The sequence below is a fragment of the Acomys russatus genome, chromosome 4 (genome assembly GCF_903995435.1).
Source record: "Acomys russatus chromosome 4, mAcoRus1.1, whole genome shotgun sequence".
Classification (NCBI taxonomy): Eukaryota; Metazoa; Chordata; class Mammalia; order Rodentia; family Muridae; genus Acomys; species Acomys russatus.
This window is the reverse complement of record NC_067140.1, coordinates 49,398,772-49,417,525: the sequence shown is the minus strand read 5'-3', so window position 1 is coordinate 49,417,525 and position 18,754 is coordinate 49,398,772. Positions and strand designations below refer to the sequence as shown.

Here is an 18,754-nt window from a genome sequence, read left to right as displayed (position 1 = left end):
CTGTGGCACCTGTGGCAGGAGTACAAATGAGATATGACAGATATTGAGAAAGTGGTCTTTCTTTATAGCAACCCACTCTTATAGAAACTAAGGTTCCATGAGAAGTGTACTGATTCCATCCTACAACAGAGTCTTGAGTGGCTCTAATGACTCCTTGCTCTACTTTTTATCTTTTAGCCGTCCTATAACTTGGAAACTGCTACTTCAATTAGCAAGGTTTTAAATAGAAAGGAACAATATACAAAGCAGAGAAAGTAGAAACAACATTTACCTTGACCACTCATTAAACAAAATTTTAATTATTTCTATATGCAAGAGATCCTTCTTGTCTGAGCAGAAAACAAACAAACAAGCATCTTCATGCTGTCTGGCCAAGCTCGTACCTGGGGAAAGAGGTGAGATTAATTATAAGGACTTTAGGGATTCTCTTTGAGTAGGAATATAGATCAGTTTCTGATATTTGTCCTCTTTGTTCTTATCAGCATATCTCTTCAGATGTCTCAGAAATATCCACACATTATCACAGAAAGTTCATCCATCTTTCATTGTCCATTTGTCCATCTTGTAGTGGGTGATGTCCTGTGTGTAATTTCTTACTGTGGCTTGGTCATACTAATTGCTATTGTTACCCTATCCCACCATGGGAAACTGGTTACGCTCTCTTTCCTATTCCCCCATATCCAATTAGTCACCATGACCTAGCTCTTCGTTCTAAAGAGTGTCTAAATACACCATCATCTTCATCCCTACCTACTGTCACGTCTTTAATTCAAGTCATTGGCCTGGATCACTTTACAATATATCTACTATGTTTTCAAAAGTGCAAAATTAATCATAATATTTCCTACATAACTTTCTTTAGTACTACCTATTGCTATAAACAGACCATCAAAGTTTTCTTTGAAAATAAGATACGAGACACTTGTCAAACCATCACTGACTCCTTCCTTTACCTCACTGCTCACTTCCTAGTCCTGGTAGCTCTACCCTGACAAAAACATTTTATTTTCTTTTTTAAATTTTTTATTAATTTATTCTTGTTACATCTCAATGGTTATTCCATCCCTTATATCCTCCCATTCTTCCCTCCCTCCCATTTCCCCTTATTCCCCTCCCCTATGACTGTTCCTGAGGGGGATTTCCTACCCCTGTATATGCTCATAGGGTATCAAGTCTCTTCTTGGTAACCTGCTGTCCTTCCTCTGAGTACCACCAGGTCTCCCCCTCCAGGGGACATGGTCAAATATGAGGCACCAGAGTACGTGTGAAAGTCATACCCCACTCTCCACTCAACTGTGGAGAGTGTTCTGCCCATTGGCTAGATCTGGGTAGGGGTTTAAAGTTTACCGCCTGTATTGTCCTTGGCTGGTGCCTTAGTTTGAGCGGGACCCCTTGGCCCAAATCTGCCAATCATAATGTTCTACTTGTAGGTTTCTAGGACCCTCTGGATCCTTCTACTTTGCTATTCTCCCGTGCTTCTCTCATCTAGAGTCCCAATAGGATGTCCTCCCCTCTATCCCAGTTTCCTGGTAAGTGAAGGCTTTCAAGGAACATGCCCCTTGGGCTAGTATGCAGATATAAGTGAGTATATACCATTTGAGTCTTTCTGCTTCTGGGTTAACTCACTCATTCTGATCATTTCTAGCTCAATTCTTTTGTTCACAAATTTTGGGAATTCCTTGTTTTTAATAGCTGAGTAGTATTCCATAGTGTAAATGTACCACAGTTTCTTTATCCATTCTTCTACTGAGGGACACTTAGGCTGTTTCCATGTTCTGGCTATTATGAATAAGGCTGCTATGAACATGGTTGAGCAAATTTTCTTGATAGTCTCCCAACCAAAAAAAGCCCAGGGCCAGATGGTTTCAGTGCAGAATTCTACCAGACCTTCAAGGGCAAGCTAATACTGATACTCTTCAAGCTACTCCAAAAGATAGAAATGGATGGAACATTACCAAATTCATTCTATGAGGCCATAGTCTCATTGATACCTAAACCTCACAAAGACTCAACAAAGAAAGAGAATTTCAGACCAATTTCTCTTATGAACATCAATGCAAAAATACTAAATAAAATACTTGCAAAACGAATACAGGAACACATCAAAGATATCATTCATCATGACCAAGTAGGCTTCATTCCAGGCATGCAGGGATGGTTTAATATACGGAAATCCATCAATGTAATCCACCATATAAACAAACTGAAAATAAAAAACCACATGATCATCTCTTTAGATGCAGAGAAAGCATTTGATAAAATCCAACACCCATTCATGTTTAAAGTTTTAGAGAGATCGGGGATACAAGGCACTTTCCTCAACATAATAAAGGTTATTTTCTTCTTTTGTTTTGTTTCATTTTTTAAGACAGGGTTTCTCTATGTAGCCTTGGTTGTCCTGGACTCCTTTTGTAGACCCAGTTAGCTTCAGACTAACGAAGATACACCTGCCTCTGCTTCCTTGAGTGCTGGGATTACAGGTGTGCACCATTGCAACCAGCTCAAAAGCATTTTCTTATACACAATCAACTCTTCATTCCCCCAGGGTTTCCCCACCACCATCATCTTCACCACCTTCACCTTGATTCTTCTCATAGACTTCCTTACTCAAATATGGATACTTGTCTCACAGTCTAGAAATTATCCATTTGTTCCCAAACATTCCACTAGACCACAAAATCTTGAAGGTCAGAGATTTTTACTTGTCTCTATACAAAATAGTAATTTCAAAACAGAAGGTACAAATAAATGAATATTTAAATAAGCCATTGATACTAAAATTCATTATTTTTGTTGAACATTATCAAATAGTATTTACTAAATGCTAGCCCCAATTTTAAACTATAAAAAATATTAAAACCTTATTAAAATAACTTGCAAATAAATAATCTTCATACAGTGAAATTAACTAGACCCAAAGTCTATAAATCCTAATGCACTTCTATTAGAATGGCCATTCTGAACCTGTGGAGCTTCACATTGCCTTGATCACTTTCACTGTCAAACGCAATTTTATGCACTTATCGATCACCAAAAAAAAAAAAAAAAAAAAAAAAAAAGTCTATGACAAAGTTATAACTGGAAAAACAATTAGCTTTATGTCCTCTTTCATGACTCATTTTTATTACCTGCATTCAGTTTTTAAGCTCTCCAAACCTAGAATGTTTATTTGAGAAGATACTATTTACAGAGAAGGAAGCTAACGAGCAGAGAGGCTAAATTATCTGGTTGACAGCATTTAGTTAATAAATTGTGGAACAGAGATTTGAACTTGGCCACTCCTACCATAGTGTCATTCTGCAGAGGGTTCTAACTTGCTTTGGGGTCCATCTATTCATGTCAGGGCACATCGCTGAGATATAGCACTGTGTGAAACAGATGAATTAACAGAAGTCAAAAAAAAAAAAAAAAAAAAAGATCATGACAGTGGGAGAAGAAAATCTGTTAAATCCTGAGCAGAGGTGCAATTTGTCCACAGCTGCAGTTACTATCAGCAATACTTACCCAGATGGTGTTGGAGGATTACGGGGAATCAAGCATGGATGGTCTTACCTACTAGGGCACTGAAGCAGAATCAGACCCGTGTTTCAAAGAACTACTGTCTATTAGATAGACTGACTTCAGCACATCAAAACCTAGACAAGCTCAAAAAGACCCTGGCTAACTTTGTGAGGGAGCGGGGTTGAGTCCCCTACTTGTACGTGACTCCTGACTTTTTTTTCTTTGAAGACTTTACTAGTATTGCAACTGCAGTATGGAGTGTCACTTGTAGGGTCCTAAAGAAATGTGGAAAGCTCAGATGGTGCCATCAGATTCTCCATCCAGCAAGGATGCAGCAAACCTCAGAAAATATATGTTGTTTTGGAAGTTTTTAGAGCAAGGAGGACAATTTTACACATAGTGGGGCCAAATGAACACTTGTTCCTGGCTTACCAGGGCCCTGTCATCTCAAGGTTTTCTGTAGGACACTTTGAAATGAAATGCTTGTGTAGGCTAAGGACAGGGCTGCGAGAGTGATGAGGGACTATTTCAGAACAGATGTCAACAGAACTGTTCTCTCCGTGCTGAGAATCATCAAATATGTGGCTGATGTCTGGCAGGCAAAGTGACTGAGGCACAGGCTCCAGAGCATTGAGACCATGGGCTGGCCTCCTGAGAGATTCTCCTGGCTGCAGACAAATGAGCTTTGATGAGTGAGTGGCCTTTGCTCATTCTTCAGGGGTGTGGAGGTGGGAACTCTGTCCAGCTTGGAGTTTAATTAAGGATGGCAGCTGGCATAGGAGGTCAGAAGACTCTGTACTCATTCATGACACAAGCTGCATTTTGTTTTTCTCCAGATATTTCTGTTACTTGGTACTCTCCCTTGATACTGCCCATACATTTCATTATTCTGTGTGCTATTAAAATAATAGGATCACTTTCCCAGAGTTAAAGAGTTGCAGACAGGGACCCCTTGCTAGAGATACAGAAACAAAACCACAAGCATCTGTAAGGTTCTCCCATTTGCTACACATCCTCCTGATGCAAACTATCCCCTGCTTAAATGTACCTACTCGTGCCACTGATGAAAGTAAGATTCCCTTGATAATTTTAATACCAGTAGGGAAAGGACAGAAACAGTTGTAGCACGCCAATTGTCCATGTTATCATCGACCCTCCATCATAATTAATGCTGGCAGAGAAAAGAGCTCCTATCTCCTCTCCAGGCAAACATACAAAGAGGAAAGGTTGGTATAAAAGGTAATCTAATGTCAGGAAAGATCTCAAATACTTGGGGCTGTGAAAGGAATCAATTAAATAGGTTGGTTATTAAAGACATGTATAATGAGACTGTTCAGTTGACTAGCCCAAAAGCTCCCTTTCAAATATGAACTTTAACTGCAGACGATTCTGGGTAGAAAATCACCATATCATACGGTCTAAAGAAGTCAGGGAGGAAGAAAGCCTGGATGTTTCTGTTTTCTAATATGGTTAACATGAAATTCAGGTAGACATGCCTCTATAAAATCTCCTAAAATGGCATATTTTGAGACACCGTTTTGGGTGATATGTGCTTACAGCATAAAGTCTCCAGGGAAATAGTTGACCATACAATTGCACACTACTTATAACAGTGCTACATGCATTCTGCTGGATTTGAGGCTCAGCTGCCTTATGTGTTGGGTCCCATGAAAATGAGTTAATCATCTGTTGTGGGAATGTACTTTGAAAACAAACAAAAACTTTGAAATAAAGATACTGTGATACTCTTTCTTCTTGGTTAAACTGTTGTGATGAGAATTGGGGACATTCCTGTCCTACCAAAATTCCAGGACAACTAGGCCTTTAGAATATCTGATGAGGCAGACCTTGTGGAGAAACAGCTTAACTAGAAAACCATTCCCTCAAACCCTTAGCAGAAAAGGAGTTGAAAATGGAAGTCCCCATATCTAGTAGCCTTTGGTATAGTATGACCCATTCCTAGATTAACACTTTAACAATGGGGTTGTAAAGCTTTATTGAAAACATGCCCAGAAGGTCCAACATATAGGAAGGACATCATCTTATATGTAGGACAGCAAGTACATTGAAGTTGGGAAAAGATGAAACATACACAAACATGTGAAAATTAAATGTACTTAGAAAAGTCAGTTCTGTTATCTTCATTTTTAAATAAAAACACAAGTCTAGGAAGTTATCTAACTCTTAGTAACAGGCTACCTTTACCTTTAAACCAGACTCCATAGAAACAGCTTTGCCTACTTTGAAGCATTAGGAAGAGCTGTCAGTTGCTGTTTCCTATTTGAAGAACAGACGGTAGGAGGTTGAGGAGCTGCTTTTCTGTTCTCCTCAACAGAGAGATTCAGTTAGAGACAAGGTTTAAGTGGTTTACTTAGCAAAGCAAGCACTCCAAAGAGAGATTAGAGTGGGCTGTCCCAGAGCAGGAATAATATCACAGTGGTTCTATGCTGTGTACTGTTTTAAAGGTTTTATGAATATTTATGAGGTAGATGGGATGTGCTTGGGATGAGGTGACCCCTTTTCCCTCCCAAACCATGATCTCCTTTTTAGGAATTTTTTTTCTTCTGTTTCTCTAGAAAAGTTCACAAAGGTGTGGGGGTGTGGAGGGAGTGTTCCACCAGAAGCACAGAAGCCAAGGTCTTTTGAGGATACACACTCATTAATACACATGCCGGGAAATGCTCAGGCACGAACAACCTAACGTCAACTCTGAGGACATGTACCAACAAAGGATATTTTGACTGTGAGACACAGTTAGTTACCTGGATACAGCTGTGGTTCTCTTGGCTATTTCATGGCTAACTCCTGTTTGAAACTGCTCGGGATTTTGTGATTGAGGTCATGACTCTGTCAGTTAAGACATTTTGTTATCTTTATTATTTTTCCTTAAAGAGGTTTTATGCTGAAGACTGAGCCAAGTGCTCTATAATAGACTAGCAAGCTACTCACATAGCAAGGTTGTCTGTGAGAGTCCCTTCTGCTAGTACCACCTCATGTCTACCCTCTACCTAGCAGCCCCACATTTCATGGGGTTGGTGTATTTCCAAAGGAAGGATGGGCTTTCAGGACAGTCATAGGTTGTATTCCTGAGGAATAAGGTGTACTGTGAAACTGGACTGTAAGGTTCTGAGGGCAATGGCTTGGTTTTGTTTTGTTTTTAATCTCTCTTAATATTAAACACTGTATATACAGAAATGTAATACATCTTTCTTCATCTAAAGTGTTCTAATTACAGAAAAAAACTTTACCCTCTTCATTAGCATGGGTGAAGGTATAGGGTTAAATGCATGAACTCTAGAGACAGTCTCTCTGTAGGAATCTGACTCAGCCAAATACAGTACTTATGCAGATGACCTGAATGTCCTGTGCCTTAGTGTCCTGAGTTATCAGCTGGGACTTTCGGGGTGCCTGTCATACTGGTGCCTGTACAGAGTGGGTGTGCTAACGTATGCAGACATTTAAAAGAGTGCCTGGCATGGAAAAGATGCTCACTTGATGAGTGGTAGCTATTACCAGCAGTGTTTAGGGCAGGTGTGTTAGCCATTAGTGAGAAATATCCCAGAACAAGTGCTAATGCCATAATGTAAACTGATCAGTGCCAAGTAACTTAATAAATTAGAATGATTGTTATAGGGGTCACAAATTCTTGTGTGGACTTTCCCTTGTTCAGAGCTATGTTTATGTCCCTTTTAATCCCTTGCTGCCTCCTTACATATGACAAAAATCCAGGTTTTCTTTACAAATAAACAAATTTCCTTAGTAGCTATGCTAGTTTAAATGTACACTCTATCTAGTTCTCCTTTGTAAATTCTTGAGCCTGAGATGTCAGTGGATTTCTTCCTTCAGCCTCACTTAGTCTTACTCACACAGTATAGATGATTTTTTCCTCTCTCTCTCTCTCTCTCTCTCTCTCTCTCTCTCTCTCTCTCTCTCTCTCTCTCTCTCTCTCTCTCTCTCTCTCTGTGTCCCTTCTTCAGCAGAACTGTGTGTGTACTTCAACCTTAGGTACCACCAGGGTTCACTCACTGTTCCCTTGACCCTTTGCTTCTTCTCATACTTTAGAATCCAAATTTAACCCCATCTTAACTTGACTCAGGGAAAGCTACTTGTTACATTTCTATTCATCCATCCAGCTGTCCTTTTAGCTTGGAGGTGCCAGTGCCTTTGTGATGGCACTCTGTGACTGATCCCTGACTGATATGAGCAGGCATCCTCACTCTGGTTTTATTTCCACAGTTCATTCCTCCAGATCTCTGTGTCTGCAACTTCGTGCTGGAACAGTCCTTATCTGTCAGAGCACTGCAAGAAATGCTTGCCAACACTGTTGAAAATGGCGGAGAAGGGGTGAGTACCTGAATTGTGCCCTGGGTCGGGAACACTTACCCCACAGCCCCAAAGCATATTTGACATTTCATTCATCCAGTTTAGAGCTGGAAAACCTCCATGTTTAGATACCTCCTCCAAGTTTAGATACCTCTTACTCAGCAACTTTAATCCTTTCTACTTTGAAATGACCAGTTCCCCTCATAATAAACTAATGCCGGCTAGGCTTTCTCTTCCTTCTCTTGACCCCAAGTCTACCAGGAAACATGGAGAGGCTAAGAGCACCTTCAGACTAAGAATGTCTGTGAGGCAGGTGCTTTTTTCATGGAGAATCCCACTGAGGCTTTATGACTCTAGGCTGAACACAACCAGGTTACAGCAATTGGGAAAGGTCTCCTTTAAAATTCAGGCTGATTTCACTGATGATGAGCAAATACAGGACTCCCTTAAGACTCTGTTGTCATGACTGCTAAAACTGGGAACAGTGCCGTCTCATCTTCTAGAAGGTGTTCCAGCCAGAGGATTGCCCAGATATTTCATAATTTTTTTTTTATTTTCCTGTTCTCCTAATGACCCGCTCATTTGTATCTATTTGTCATCAAATACTTTCATTGTAGTGGCTGCATATTCAAATCTAATGTCTGTGTCCCATCTCCATTCCCCATGCTCCATCGGATGGCATTGTCTTCTGGGATGCTGCAACAGCCTACTGACTGTCTTCATTCTTTCTGTACTACCTGCCTCCTCCCAGTCTTACCCCTCACCCACCATGAAGTCTTTTCTAAAATGCATGCCCAGTTCATTGCACTCCCTTGTCTTAAATTCCTTCACCTCCCCAGAACTTTGAGATGAATTCTAAACTCTCAGCATAGCTGACAGCACTACAGTATTTGGTGAGCCCTGTTTGGCTTTCTGCCTTATCTGTCAGCACATCCCACCCAGCACTCAGTGTCCCAGCCACATTCAACTCCTCACACTGCCCCCAACATTCCAGTCCTCTTTGCCTCTGATCTTACCTATCAGCTATTTCCTCAGTGTTCCTCCTCTTCCTCTTCCTCTTCCTCCTCCTCCTCCTCCTCTGCCTTCCCTGGTGTAATCCCTCCTCATCCTTCAAGGAACCAGTTTAGATATTAGATCGGCCCAGAAGCCTCCAGTGACACTACAAGTGTGTGGCATGGAAGACCCTAAGCTTCCCTGTGGCTGTTCTCTTCACTCTACACTCTCAGTACACTTTCTAGTTTCTTCTCCTGTCCCAGACGCCATGCTCCTGCTCCTGAGGAGGAGCTGTTTGCAGCTTCCCTAAAGCATGGTTTATTCTAATTTGACATTAATAAAGCTATACACATTTGTGGTTGAAGAAAAAGCGATGGTAGATGTGATTGAACTGGTGCTTACATTTTGGTCATTTTCCAGCCCTTAATGTGATCTGAGACCTCTAAAGGCTTAGAGCCAGAATGTTCTTACCTATATCGTAAGAGTGCCTATATCTCCAGGATCATAAATGTCAAAGGTTTGTGGTTCTCCACTCTGCTGATTAGATTAATCTGGCTTAGTCAACACCATGATGATACATCTCTCTTTCTTAGAGCATTGTCACGAGTGATGTCCTTTTTTCACCTCCTTTGGCTTCACTTCCTCCTCCTTGCCTTGACCTCAGCACTCTGTGTCTCCATGTACCCACAAGCACTGCCAGTTTGTGGGAACAATAAAATGTGTGCTTATACTTTTTCTAAGATTATTCATATGCAAATATCTTTGATGAGAGAACTGACTGATCTTAAGCATCTCCAGTGTCAGTGCCAAATAAAACCTATCCAATCCTGTCCACTCAATGGACCTGGAATAGGTAAAGAGAGTTAAGTTGAGAGAGATGCCCAGAATGATTCCTTGGTTATTGTCTTTTCCTGCTGTGTTCAAAGAGAATATTTCAAAGGGCTTCTTGGTATTTATCATTTAGCTTGAATCACTTTGTGAATCTTATAAACAAGAAGGTAAACTTCTTTATTGCAGAGTTAATCCAAAATAAGATGAGTAACAAGTTATTTTCCAAATGAAAGAAGAAGACAAATTTAAAGAAATGGAAACTGTAGTTCTATAATATATTAACCAAGCTGTCTTACTTGCCAGCTACATTATAGCAGAAGGTTCTTTAGCATGGTTGTATTTTTAAAATGCATCTGTTATTTACAATATTAAGATAATTATATGTTCAACCTCATTGAAGGAATCTCCTCTTTTGAAAATTCATATTCCAAATAAATGAACATTGTATTATTAATTATCCATTGGGTAATAGTTGTAATATGAGTTCAGTGTCCAAAATTTATCATATTGCTTTTTGGTGCTATTTTGTCAAATATAAACAAGATCCAACAGTTATTTTCTATCTTATTATTGTTATTACTATTACTATTCTTCACTGGAAATTTTAGGGATAGAAGGAGAAGAATTTTCTAAGAGACGGAACACAGACGGGAATGGTATCCTTAGAATTATTATAGTTTGAGTGTCCGTTGGCCACTCTACAGAACACTTACCTGGATGACAGCATCAGGCACTAGAAGCTCCTTGCCATCCTCTCATGCTTCCATCTGGGCTCTGTCTTTAGTGTGAGGAATGCTATTTTTACACAGTCTCCTGGGTCTGTTTGTTTTGCATTCTTGAAGTGACTGTGCACACTTACTATTAGCTGTTAATTTGATTTTAGAAGATAATAGTCAGCAGAGAAGAAAAAGAAGTTCAAAAAATGAAAAGGAAGGAATAAAGCAGGAAGCAAGCTAACACGACAGAGCATAATGAGACTCAGGGGAGCCTGGGGATGTGTGAGTAGGGATGCTGCCTCCTTTTGATGACATCCCATTCTGTTTGGAAATGGCCATTTACTGCTTTTAAATAGGTATTACTTTCAGTAATGATCACGACTGCCACCAAACAGGATGCCTGGAAGAGTGTAATTTTTTTTCCCTTCTAGTCAAAAATTGCTCCTTGTGTGCTGCACCTGTTCACTGCTGTGTAGCAACTGGGCATTTAAAAAAAAATGATTTCGGGTGTTTGCTCTTTAACGTGATGAGTGTACAGAAGCCCTTTTGCAAGGATTTACCATTCTGCAGCAATCTCTCTTGCTAAAAAAGAAAACAAAGGTGCCTAGCCAAATTTAACAGTGGACAATTATTATTGAAATGTCCTTAGCTGCAGCAAGTGGCATGTGAGATCCAGCTGTATGTTGAAAGGGAGAATTAATTATGAGGGCCTCTGGGCAAAGAGGTCTGGTGCCTTTCAGAGCGTGCCCAAGCTAATCTCACCTTTGGATCACTTTTCTCCTGATCTAATCTTACCTAATTTTATTCTGGGGAAATTACTAAAGCATAGACACTTGACAGGAGGCCAACTCTATGGCAGGTGTTTGAAGAAAAAGAAATGCAAGCATGCAAATGTTAAAGTATCTTCACACTGCTTGTTGACCTCAGTCTTCTGGAATATTCATGGGTATCTAGCATGATGTGGAGGCAAGGACAATGTCCATTTTCCTCCAAGTCCCAATCCCTTCACCCTCCAAAAACACTTAACTTATACTATCGCAGCACAACTGAGAGTCGTACAGATAGACTTTCAGGCCTGCCAATTCTGACCAGGTGATCTCTAGAATAATTTGTTTTGCTTTCCTATGCCTCATTTGCTACCTCCCCAAAATGGAGCCTTCCATCCAGAGTGTTCGGTGCCCACAACTGCTTCTCAGAGTGGACAGCAGTGCAGCTCCTTCCTTCACCTCTCCACTGTGTCCTATTACAGATTTTTATGAAATTTCACACTGCATCAAAGGAATGGGTTTCTTATGAAATGACCAGGTACATTTCAAACCTAGTGCAGCCCCAACCCCAGCAGCACTACAAGGCTCTGACATTACATAGTACAATGCCTCTAGAAATGAAAGCCCGTGCTCAACACTTTTACTAACTGCGCTTCTCCTTACAAGGGTCCTCAATTCATCGGAGCCAGGCTGGTACAACTGAAAGGAGAGTTTAGATATATATGTATGAATACACATATGTAAATACACATGTACATACATGCACCCACTCATATATAATTAAGGCTATGGTTGCAATGTGAATTTTACACTTTATCCATAACAATGATCAGAAATGTGATTTGGAAAGATATTATCGCTGAAATAACCTTCATCATAAATACCCTCAGAGGAATACCTCTCTATTTCTACATGTTACTTGCACAATAGCCATTAACTCTAATATGAGCCTCAGGTTCTTCTCATTTGTCCTTGTCCTTAGAGTGGGGAATACCACGCAGAGAACATTTGCTAAGGAAATTCTCATATGTGACATGACATGTTCATATTGCATTGACCATTCCTGAAGATCACACATCTATGCCTGTTGAAAAGCAGGGCTGTCACCAAGGATCATGTCATCTTATGAACAGGCAATGACACATAGACACATAGATAATGCCGTCTATGTAAAAGATCTTAAAGTATGATATGTTGCTGTCTCTTCTTGCAGAAGAGAGGGAGCCACCCCAACTGGTCATCTAATTTTATCCTCTGAGTTTAAGGGTTTTTTGTGTCCCTCTTCTAATTGTCAGAGAAAAACTTCATATCGAGAATATATTTTATTAGGATGAGAAAAAGACCTGTGGAGGAAATTGGGTGCATAATTGTGAATCAGTGTGATGCCCATTTACACTGTTAAAACTATTACACCTCTTAAAAAGAGAAGTAAATCATAAAGCGGGTCACCTACAACAAGAGGTAATTCATTACACCCACAGAATACTTCATAAAGTTTTTTCTTGTAGAAAAAGTACAAGATGACCTGTGTTCATATGTTGATAAAAATCCCAGCTTGCCTAAATGAACACCAAAGCCTTAAAGCAGGATAGCCAGGCTACACCAGAATAGCCATAGTAGGTATAAAAATATGAATTTTTTAGTACTTGTTGGTAAAGAGCTGCTGCTGCAGGCTGTTCAAATCCTTGCCTTGGTGACTTTTAGGGACCCTTATTTCCTTCCCAGGACCATTGGCTTTCAGAGTATTGGTCTGAGGACAACCCCCTTCATCCTTCAATTCATTCCATCCTTAACTGAAGACCTCGTGGTGCAATGGTAGCATGTCTCATTCCATTAAATTCTTAATTAGTTCTACTTGACCTTGCTTTTTATTTAGAGGGGAGAAAACCAGTCACAGTGATTCTGAAAGCTGCTGTCATTCATTTCGTAATCTGGAGCTGGTTATCAATTCCTATTATGAAACCAATAATATTCACAGAATAACAAAGCTCTTGGTAAATTGCTCTTACCTATAGATACTTGTCAAAGCCTTCTCTTTAGATTTGCCCTGCACTAGAATTCCCCTTGCATATTCACCTGTGGCAGACAGCAAAGCAGAGAAACAGAAGGTTTAGGCTTGTTCCTAACATGGAAACCCCTTGGAAATATAATTCCAGGCAAATCTCTTACAGATCTGGGGCTTTGGTTGTGACACTTCTGAGGGAGGACATTGTTTAGTTGTCCAATCCCTGATGGATGTTAATGTTAAAATGGGAAGGTGTCAACACCTCACTGCCTCTGGAATACCTGTTTGGCTGTCACCCATCACTAAATCCCTCTGGAAATGACCTGGTCATATCAGCCATCATGTGCAATGCTTTGACTCCTGCATTTAGACAGAATAAACAAGTGTGTTGGTTCTTTTTCCCTTCGGTGTGAGCAAGGACCACCTTCCAAAGTCCACCCAGGACAGCACTTCTAAGGGAGGAAGTGTTGATTATATGCTTTGACTTTCAGAAACCTGGTTCTCCTGGAAAATCTTGTACAGATGAAAAGTTATTCCATCATTTCTATAAGATTTGGTTCTCCGAAAAACAAGCCACTACTTTTGAGAAATCAAATATTGTTATAAATGAAAGGACTACCAACTAAGGGTTCTGTGATTTTTTTTTCACACACCAAGTTGTCCAGATGTATTTATTTTCTCCCCCTGTACTTCTTCACTATTCTTCCACAAGTTATGGTGTGATTCGGGGATTGTGTGCTGATGGATGAATTTAAATGTTTCCTTGGTAACATGATATTTATGAAGAAATGAATTGTTAACTCATGTTTCATTTTTAAACTAGGTTTTTGATAACATGGTATTTACTTAAAATATTCCATCTTGAAAATATTACTTCACAGTAAAAAAAAAAACTTCTTTAACTAAAAAAGAAAAATGGATTTATTCATTACAACAATTCTAAGAGAAAGAACTTTCAAATTGTCTGGTATAGGGACTGGCCATTTTCCTTGGGTAGATTTTTCTAGTGTGAATAGCATTGTGAGAAAGTTGGAATCAGGCTACAACACTTTTTGTGTGTTTACTGTTTCTTAGTGACATCAACACTAAACAAAGGAAAAACAGCAGCATACTTTAGTGCATAATGATACTTCTTATTCTGGCTAGAGTAAAATAGTCTACAGATTGGGCATCTCTACCTACTTGGTTCTCTCTGTATTCTGTTTGTTTCCTGTAGGCAGCCTCAGCCAATCGCTCAAATGGGTTGAATGCTTTCAGCAAATCCTGTGCTCACTAAACTATCCATTCACTGTTTTATTCTTATTTTTGCTAGCTCAGTGACCTCTCGGAATGGGTATGTTTTTCCCGCCTTAATATACATGTACTTTGCATGGACAACTGACTCCAGCTATGTTTGTAATGACCTGGGCCTTTCACTTGTTAAGTGTTTGGGACATTTCCATTCTATGTGCTTCTGCTATTTGAAAAAGAAAATACTACTGCACCACACATTTCAATCTTGTAGAGCTGAGAGGTGGCTGCACACTTAGCAATCCCAGGCAGGCCGCTTGTTCTACCATTGCTTTGCAACTGGGAGATGAGCTTGCCTGTGGACTTATGTTTTGGTTTTAGTGTTTTTTTTAATTTTTTATTCTTTTGTGAGGTTTTTCCCCCCTTCAAGATGTTAAAAGTTATTTTCAAAGTTTCTCCTTTTTCTTCCTGATGTGGCATAGATAGCTTGTGTCCTTCAATTTCAACTTGGCGTGGTGGCAGAAGTGTGCAGCCGTGCCTTCATTCAAGCTTCTGGATGCTTCACATTCTGGTGCTATTATGCAACTCCAGCTCTGCTCATCCATAAGGCTGGAATTCATAATAAAAATGAAAAAAGCTAGTTTGGTATTCTCTTTTTTTTTTTTTCTTATGTGATATCTCCCAAAGTGACCCACCAGAACAATTAAATGTTAATGTCAACAATTAAGAATAGCCATTAAGGTTAACTAGCTTTTTACATTTCTTCATATCCCCATAGAAACATTTTCAAGTGAAAAAAATGCACAGAATTTTTAAAGCTCCAGATCTTCTAAGATCCTCTACTTTGTAATTCTTGCTGCAGCTTTAGTGTAATTGCCTGTTCTGTGATGATAGCATCCTCTGCTGAAGTTAACACTGCACATGAGACCAGTATGCCTCTGTGGTCCTGATGGTGTCTTGCAACCGTGATAACATTTAGCTTTGCCAATCCTTACAGGAACCTTGGGGTTCTTGCCATTCTTGCTGTGGACATTGAAACGCTGGTAGAACAGCTTTGTCACGTGACCATACTCATCTCAGAAAGTGTGGCTTTCTGATTAAGAAAAACAAAAGATCTGTTTTTCTTTTTCTTTTAAAATTATTTTCAGGGGAAAGATTTAAGCATATTTATTAAACGTCCATAGAGGATAAAAAGCAGAATTTGGGTATCTGAGCTTTTCTCAGTGCAGTGATCTGTTTTCATGGGAGGTTTTGTAGAATTAAAAATAAGTATTTGCGTGGTGAGGTGGGTGATGGTAAGTCCGAAGCATGGCTGTAGAAACTGGATTCTGCATTAGGAGGAATAATGACCATTAATTGTTAGATATGTGGATTTAAGGGCAGTCTCTTGTGATGCTCGCTTACCTTTCACCAGTAAAGCACATTTAGAATTCAAGAAACCCTAAGAGAATAGAAACCCTTCCATTTATTTATTAGACAATTTCTTTGATCATATAATTCATTTTTAATAGCTACCAGAGTTTAAATTATATATTTGCAGAGAGAATTGATTAAACTAAAGAAAATAGTTTGCTTCTGTTTTGTGAAAGATTAGTGAAAACACTAATTTGGATATTAGGGTAAACAAAAGTTAGCCTAATGCCAGAGACCCCCTGATCTCAGGGGTGCCCTGTGATCTTCACTAGAGTAGGAACCTGTAGCAAGTGTCTCACTCCCCAGTTGCCACAGTCTGGCTGGAGAACATGTTCACATTAGAAAGAAGGAAGCAGGAATAAAGACTGGAAGTCCCAGGCGTAAAAATGCCACATGTTCTGTAGAGGCTAGTATAGCTCTTTGCAAAGATGGAAGCTGTCAGTAGGTGGTTTTCTCTTTAGTTGTTGTTTCTTTCGGGCTTGCACTGAGGGAGCATGGGAGAGCAGGACGTGTCAAGACAGACTGACACACAAAGGAGAGAATTAAGAATGGGCCCTCCTTGTTTTTAATAGCTGAGTAGTATTCCATAGTGTAAATGTACCACAGTTTCTTTATCCATTCTTCTACTGAGGAACACTTAGGCTGTTTCCAGGTTCTGGCTATTATGAATAAGGCTGCTATGAACATGGTTGAGCAATTTTCTTGTTGTGTGTTGAAGCATTTTCTGGGTATATTCCAAGGAGTGGAATAGCTGGGTCTTGAGAAAGCCCTATTTCCAGTTTTCTGAGATAGCACCAGATAGATTTCCAAAGTGGCTGTACTAGTTTGTATTCCCACCAGCAATGAAGGAATGTTCCTCTTTCTCCACATCCTCGCCAGCATGTGGTGTCACTTGAATTTTTGATCTTAGCCATTCTGATGGGTATAAGATGGAATCTTAGAGACGTTTTGATTTGCATTTCCCTGATGACTAGGAGGTTGAGCATTTCTTTAAGAGTTTCTCAGCCATTCGATATTCCTCTGCTGAGAATTCTGTTTAGTTCTGAGCCCCATTTCTCAATTGGGTTATTTGGACAGCCTAAGTGTCCCTCAGTAGAAAAATGGATAAAAAAAAAACTGTGGTACATTTACAGTATGGAATACTACTCAGCTACTAAAAACAACGAATTCCCGAAATTTGTAGACAAATGGATTGAACTAGAAGTGATCATCATGAGTGAGTTAACCCAGAAGCAGAAAGAGTCAAATGGTATATACTCACTTATATCTGGACACTAGCCCAAGAGGCACGTCCCATGAAAGTCTTCACTTACCAGGAAAGTGGGACAGAGGGGAGGACATCCTATTGGGACTTTAGGTGAGCGAAGCATGGGAGAATGGGGAAATAGAAGAATCCAGAGGGTCCTAGAAACCTTCAAGAACATTATGGTGGGCAGATCTGGGTTCAGAGATCCTGCTCAAACTATGGCACCAGCCAAGGACAATATATGCAGTGAACTTTGAACCCCTACCCAGATCTAGCCAATGGACAGAACATTGTCCACAGTTGAGTGGAGAGTGAGGACTTTCACACAAACTCTGGTGCCCCATATTTGACCATGTCCCCTGGATGAGGAGGTCTGGTGGCACTCAGAGGAAGAATGGCAGGCTACCAAGAAGAGACTTGATACCCTATGAGCATATATAGGGGGAGGAGGGCCCCTCAGTCATAGTCATAGGGGACAGGAGTAAGGGGAAAATGGGAGGGAGGAAGGAAAGGGAGGATACAAGGGATGGGATAACAATTTAGATGTAATATGAATAAATTAATAAAATATTTTTTTAATGGGCCCTCTGAGTTTGCTTTAGAAGACCATTCATTTGCTGACTTCCCTGGTCCTGATCTGGGAGGAGGGGGGAGGAGGAGATGTAAATTTGTGGTGAGACTGCTCCTCGATATTGCTGTTTTCATATCTTTGCTATGAGGAAGTTGAGCAGAACATACTGCTTTCCTATGTATTTATCTCAACTGTTTTCTAAAATTATGACTTGTTTTTAGAAGTGTTCAGTTATTTCTTAAGTACAGAAATGTCCAGATTTTATCTTTTTTATAGGTACAGATAACTCAGCTGTGATTACTGAGTCAGCCATGCAGAGAAGGCTGTGGCGTCGATATTCTAAAATGAAAGCCTTCACTCTGCTCTGCAGTTCAGAGCGCAGCAGTAAAGGATGTGGCACACCTCATCCTAGCAGCCTGAGCAACTGTGTCTCAATTCTTTGCTACCCTAGCAACTTTACATTTTCTCTTCCCCATGGGCTTTTTTTCCATGCCAGTTTAGGGAAGACTATCTCTAAATGCCAATCCAAGTTTAGAATTTACCTGGATTTCAGAATTAATGATCCAATGCCTCAAATGCATATTCTTTCAGCCTAGAAATGGGCCCAATAGTCTCTATGCCAGCATAAACTATGATGTCCTAACCCTGGAGGTTAGAAGAGGAATGTTGAACAAACAGCAAAGCATATCAAACCCTTTTTCTCTTCTCAATTATCAAGTTTGTGACTCCATGTTTAGATCCAGCATATTTTCATGATAGACAGAACCCAGGAAAGATTCTGAAAGCCTGGGAAGAGTGTAGATACCAGGAGTGATAACTCTATGGCCCAAGACATTTGATTCGAGTTGCCAAGTGAATGAACAACTTCTATTTCCCAAGCCATCATCGCTCCTTGTAGGCATCTGTTTGAATGGGTACCCTAGGTGTGGGAACCAAGTTACAAGACATGATTTACTAGCTGTTTTTAGCGGGGAAAACAGAAGCTCTGTAGTGTTCCCAGGTTTATTCCTAAAAACAGTATCAACTGAACCTACTGCATGGACCTTCCACCTTTCTCTCATAAACTGGAATCTTTTCTAATAACACAAACCCTTTCTCCATGTGTGGAGCTACTTAGACTATGCTGACCTCATCTCTAACTGTATTGATTTTATCTGT

General features: G+C 40.0%; 1 protein-coding gene across 1 annotated transcript in view; it reads left to right on the top strand.

The window, feature by feature from the left end:
- Ryr3 (ryanodine receptor 3) overlaps positions 1 to 18,754 on the top strand; it is a 532,014-nt gene that overhangs the window by 190,537 nt on the left and 322,723 nt on the right. Inside the window, 1 exon segment of the mRNA XM_051144331.1 lies at positions 7,738 to 7,845. Coding sequence (XP_051000288.1) covers positions 7,738 to 7,845 — 108 coding nt within the window.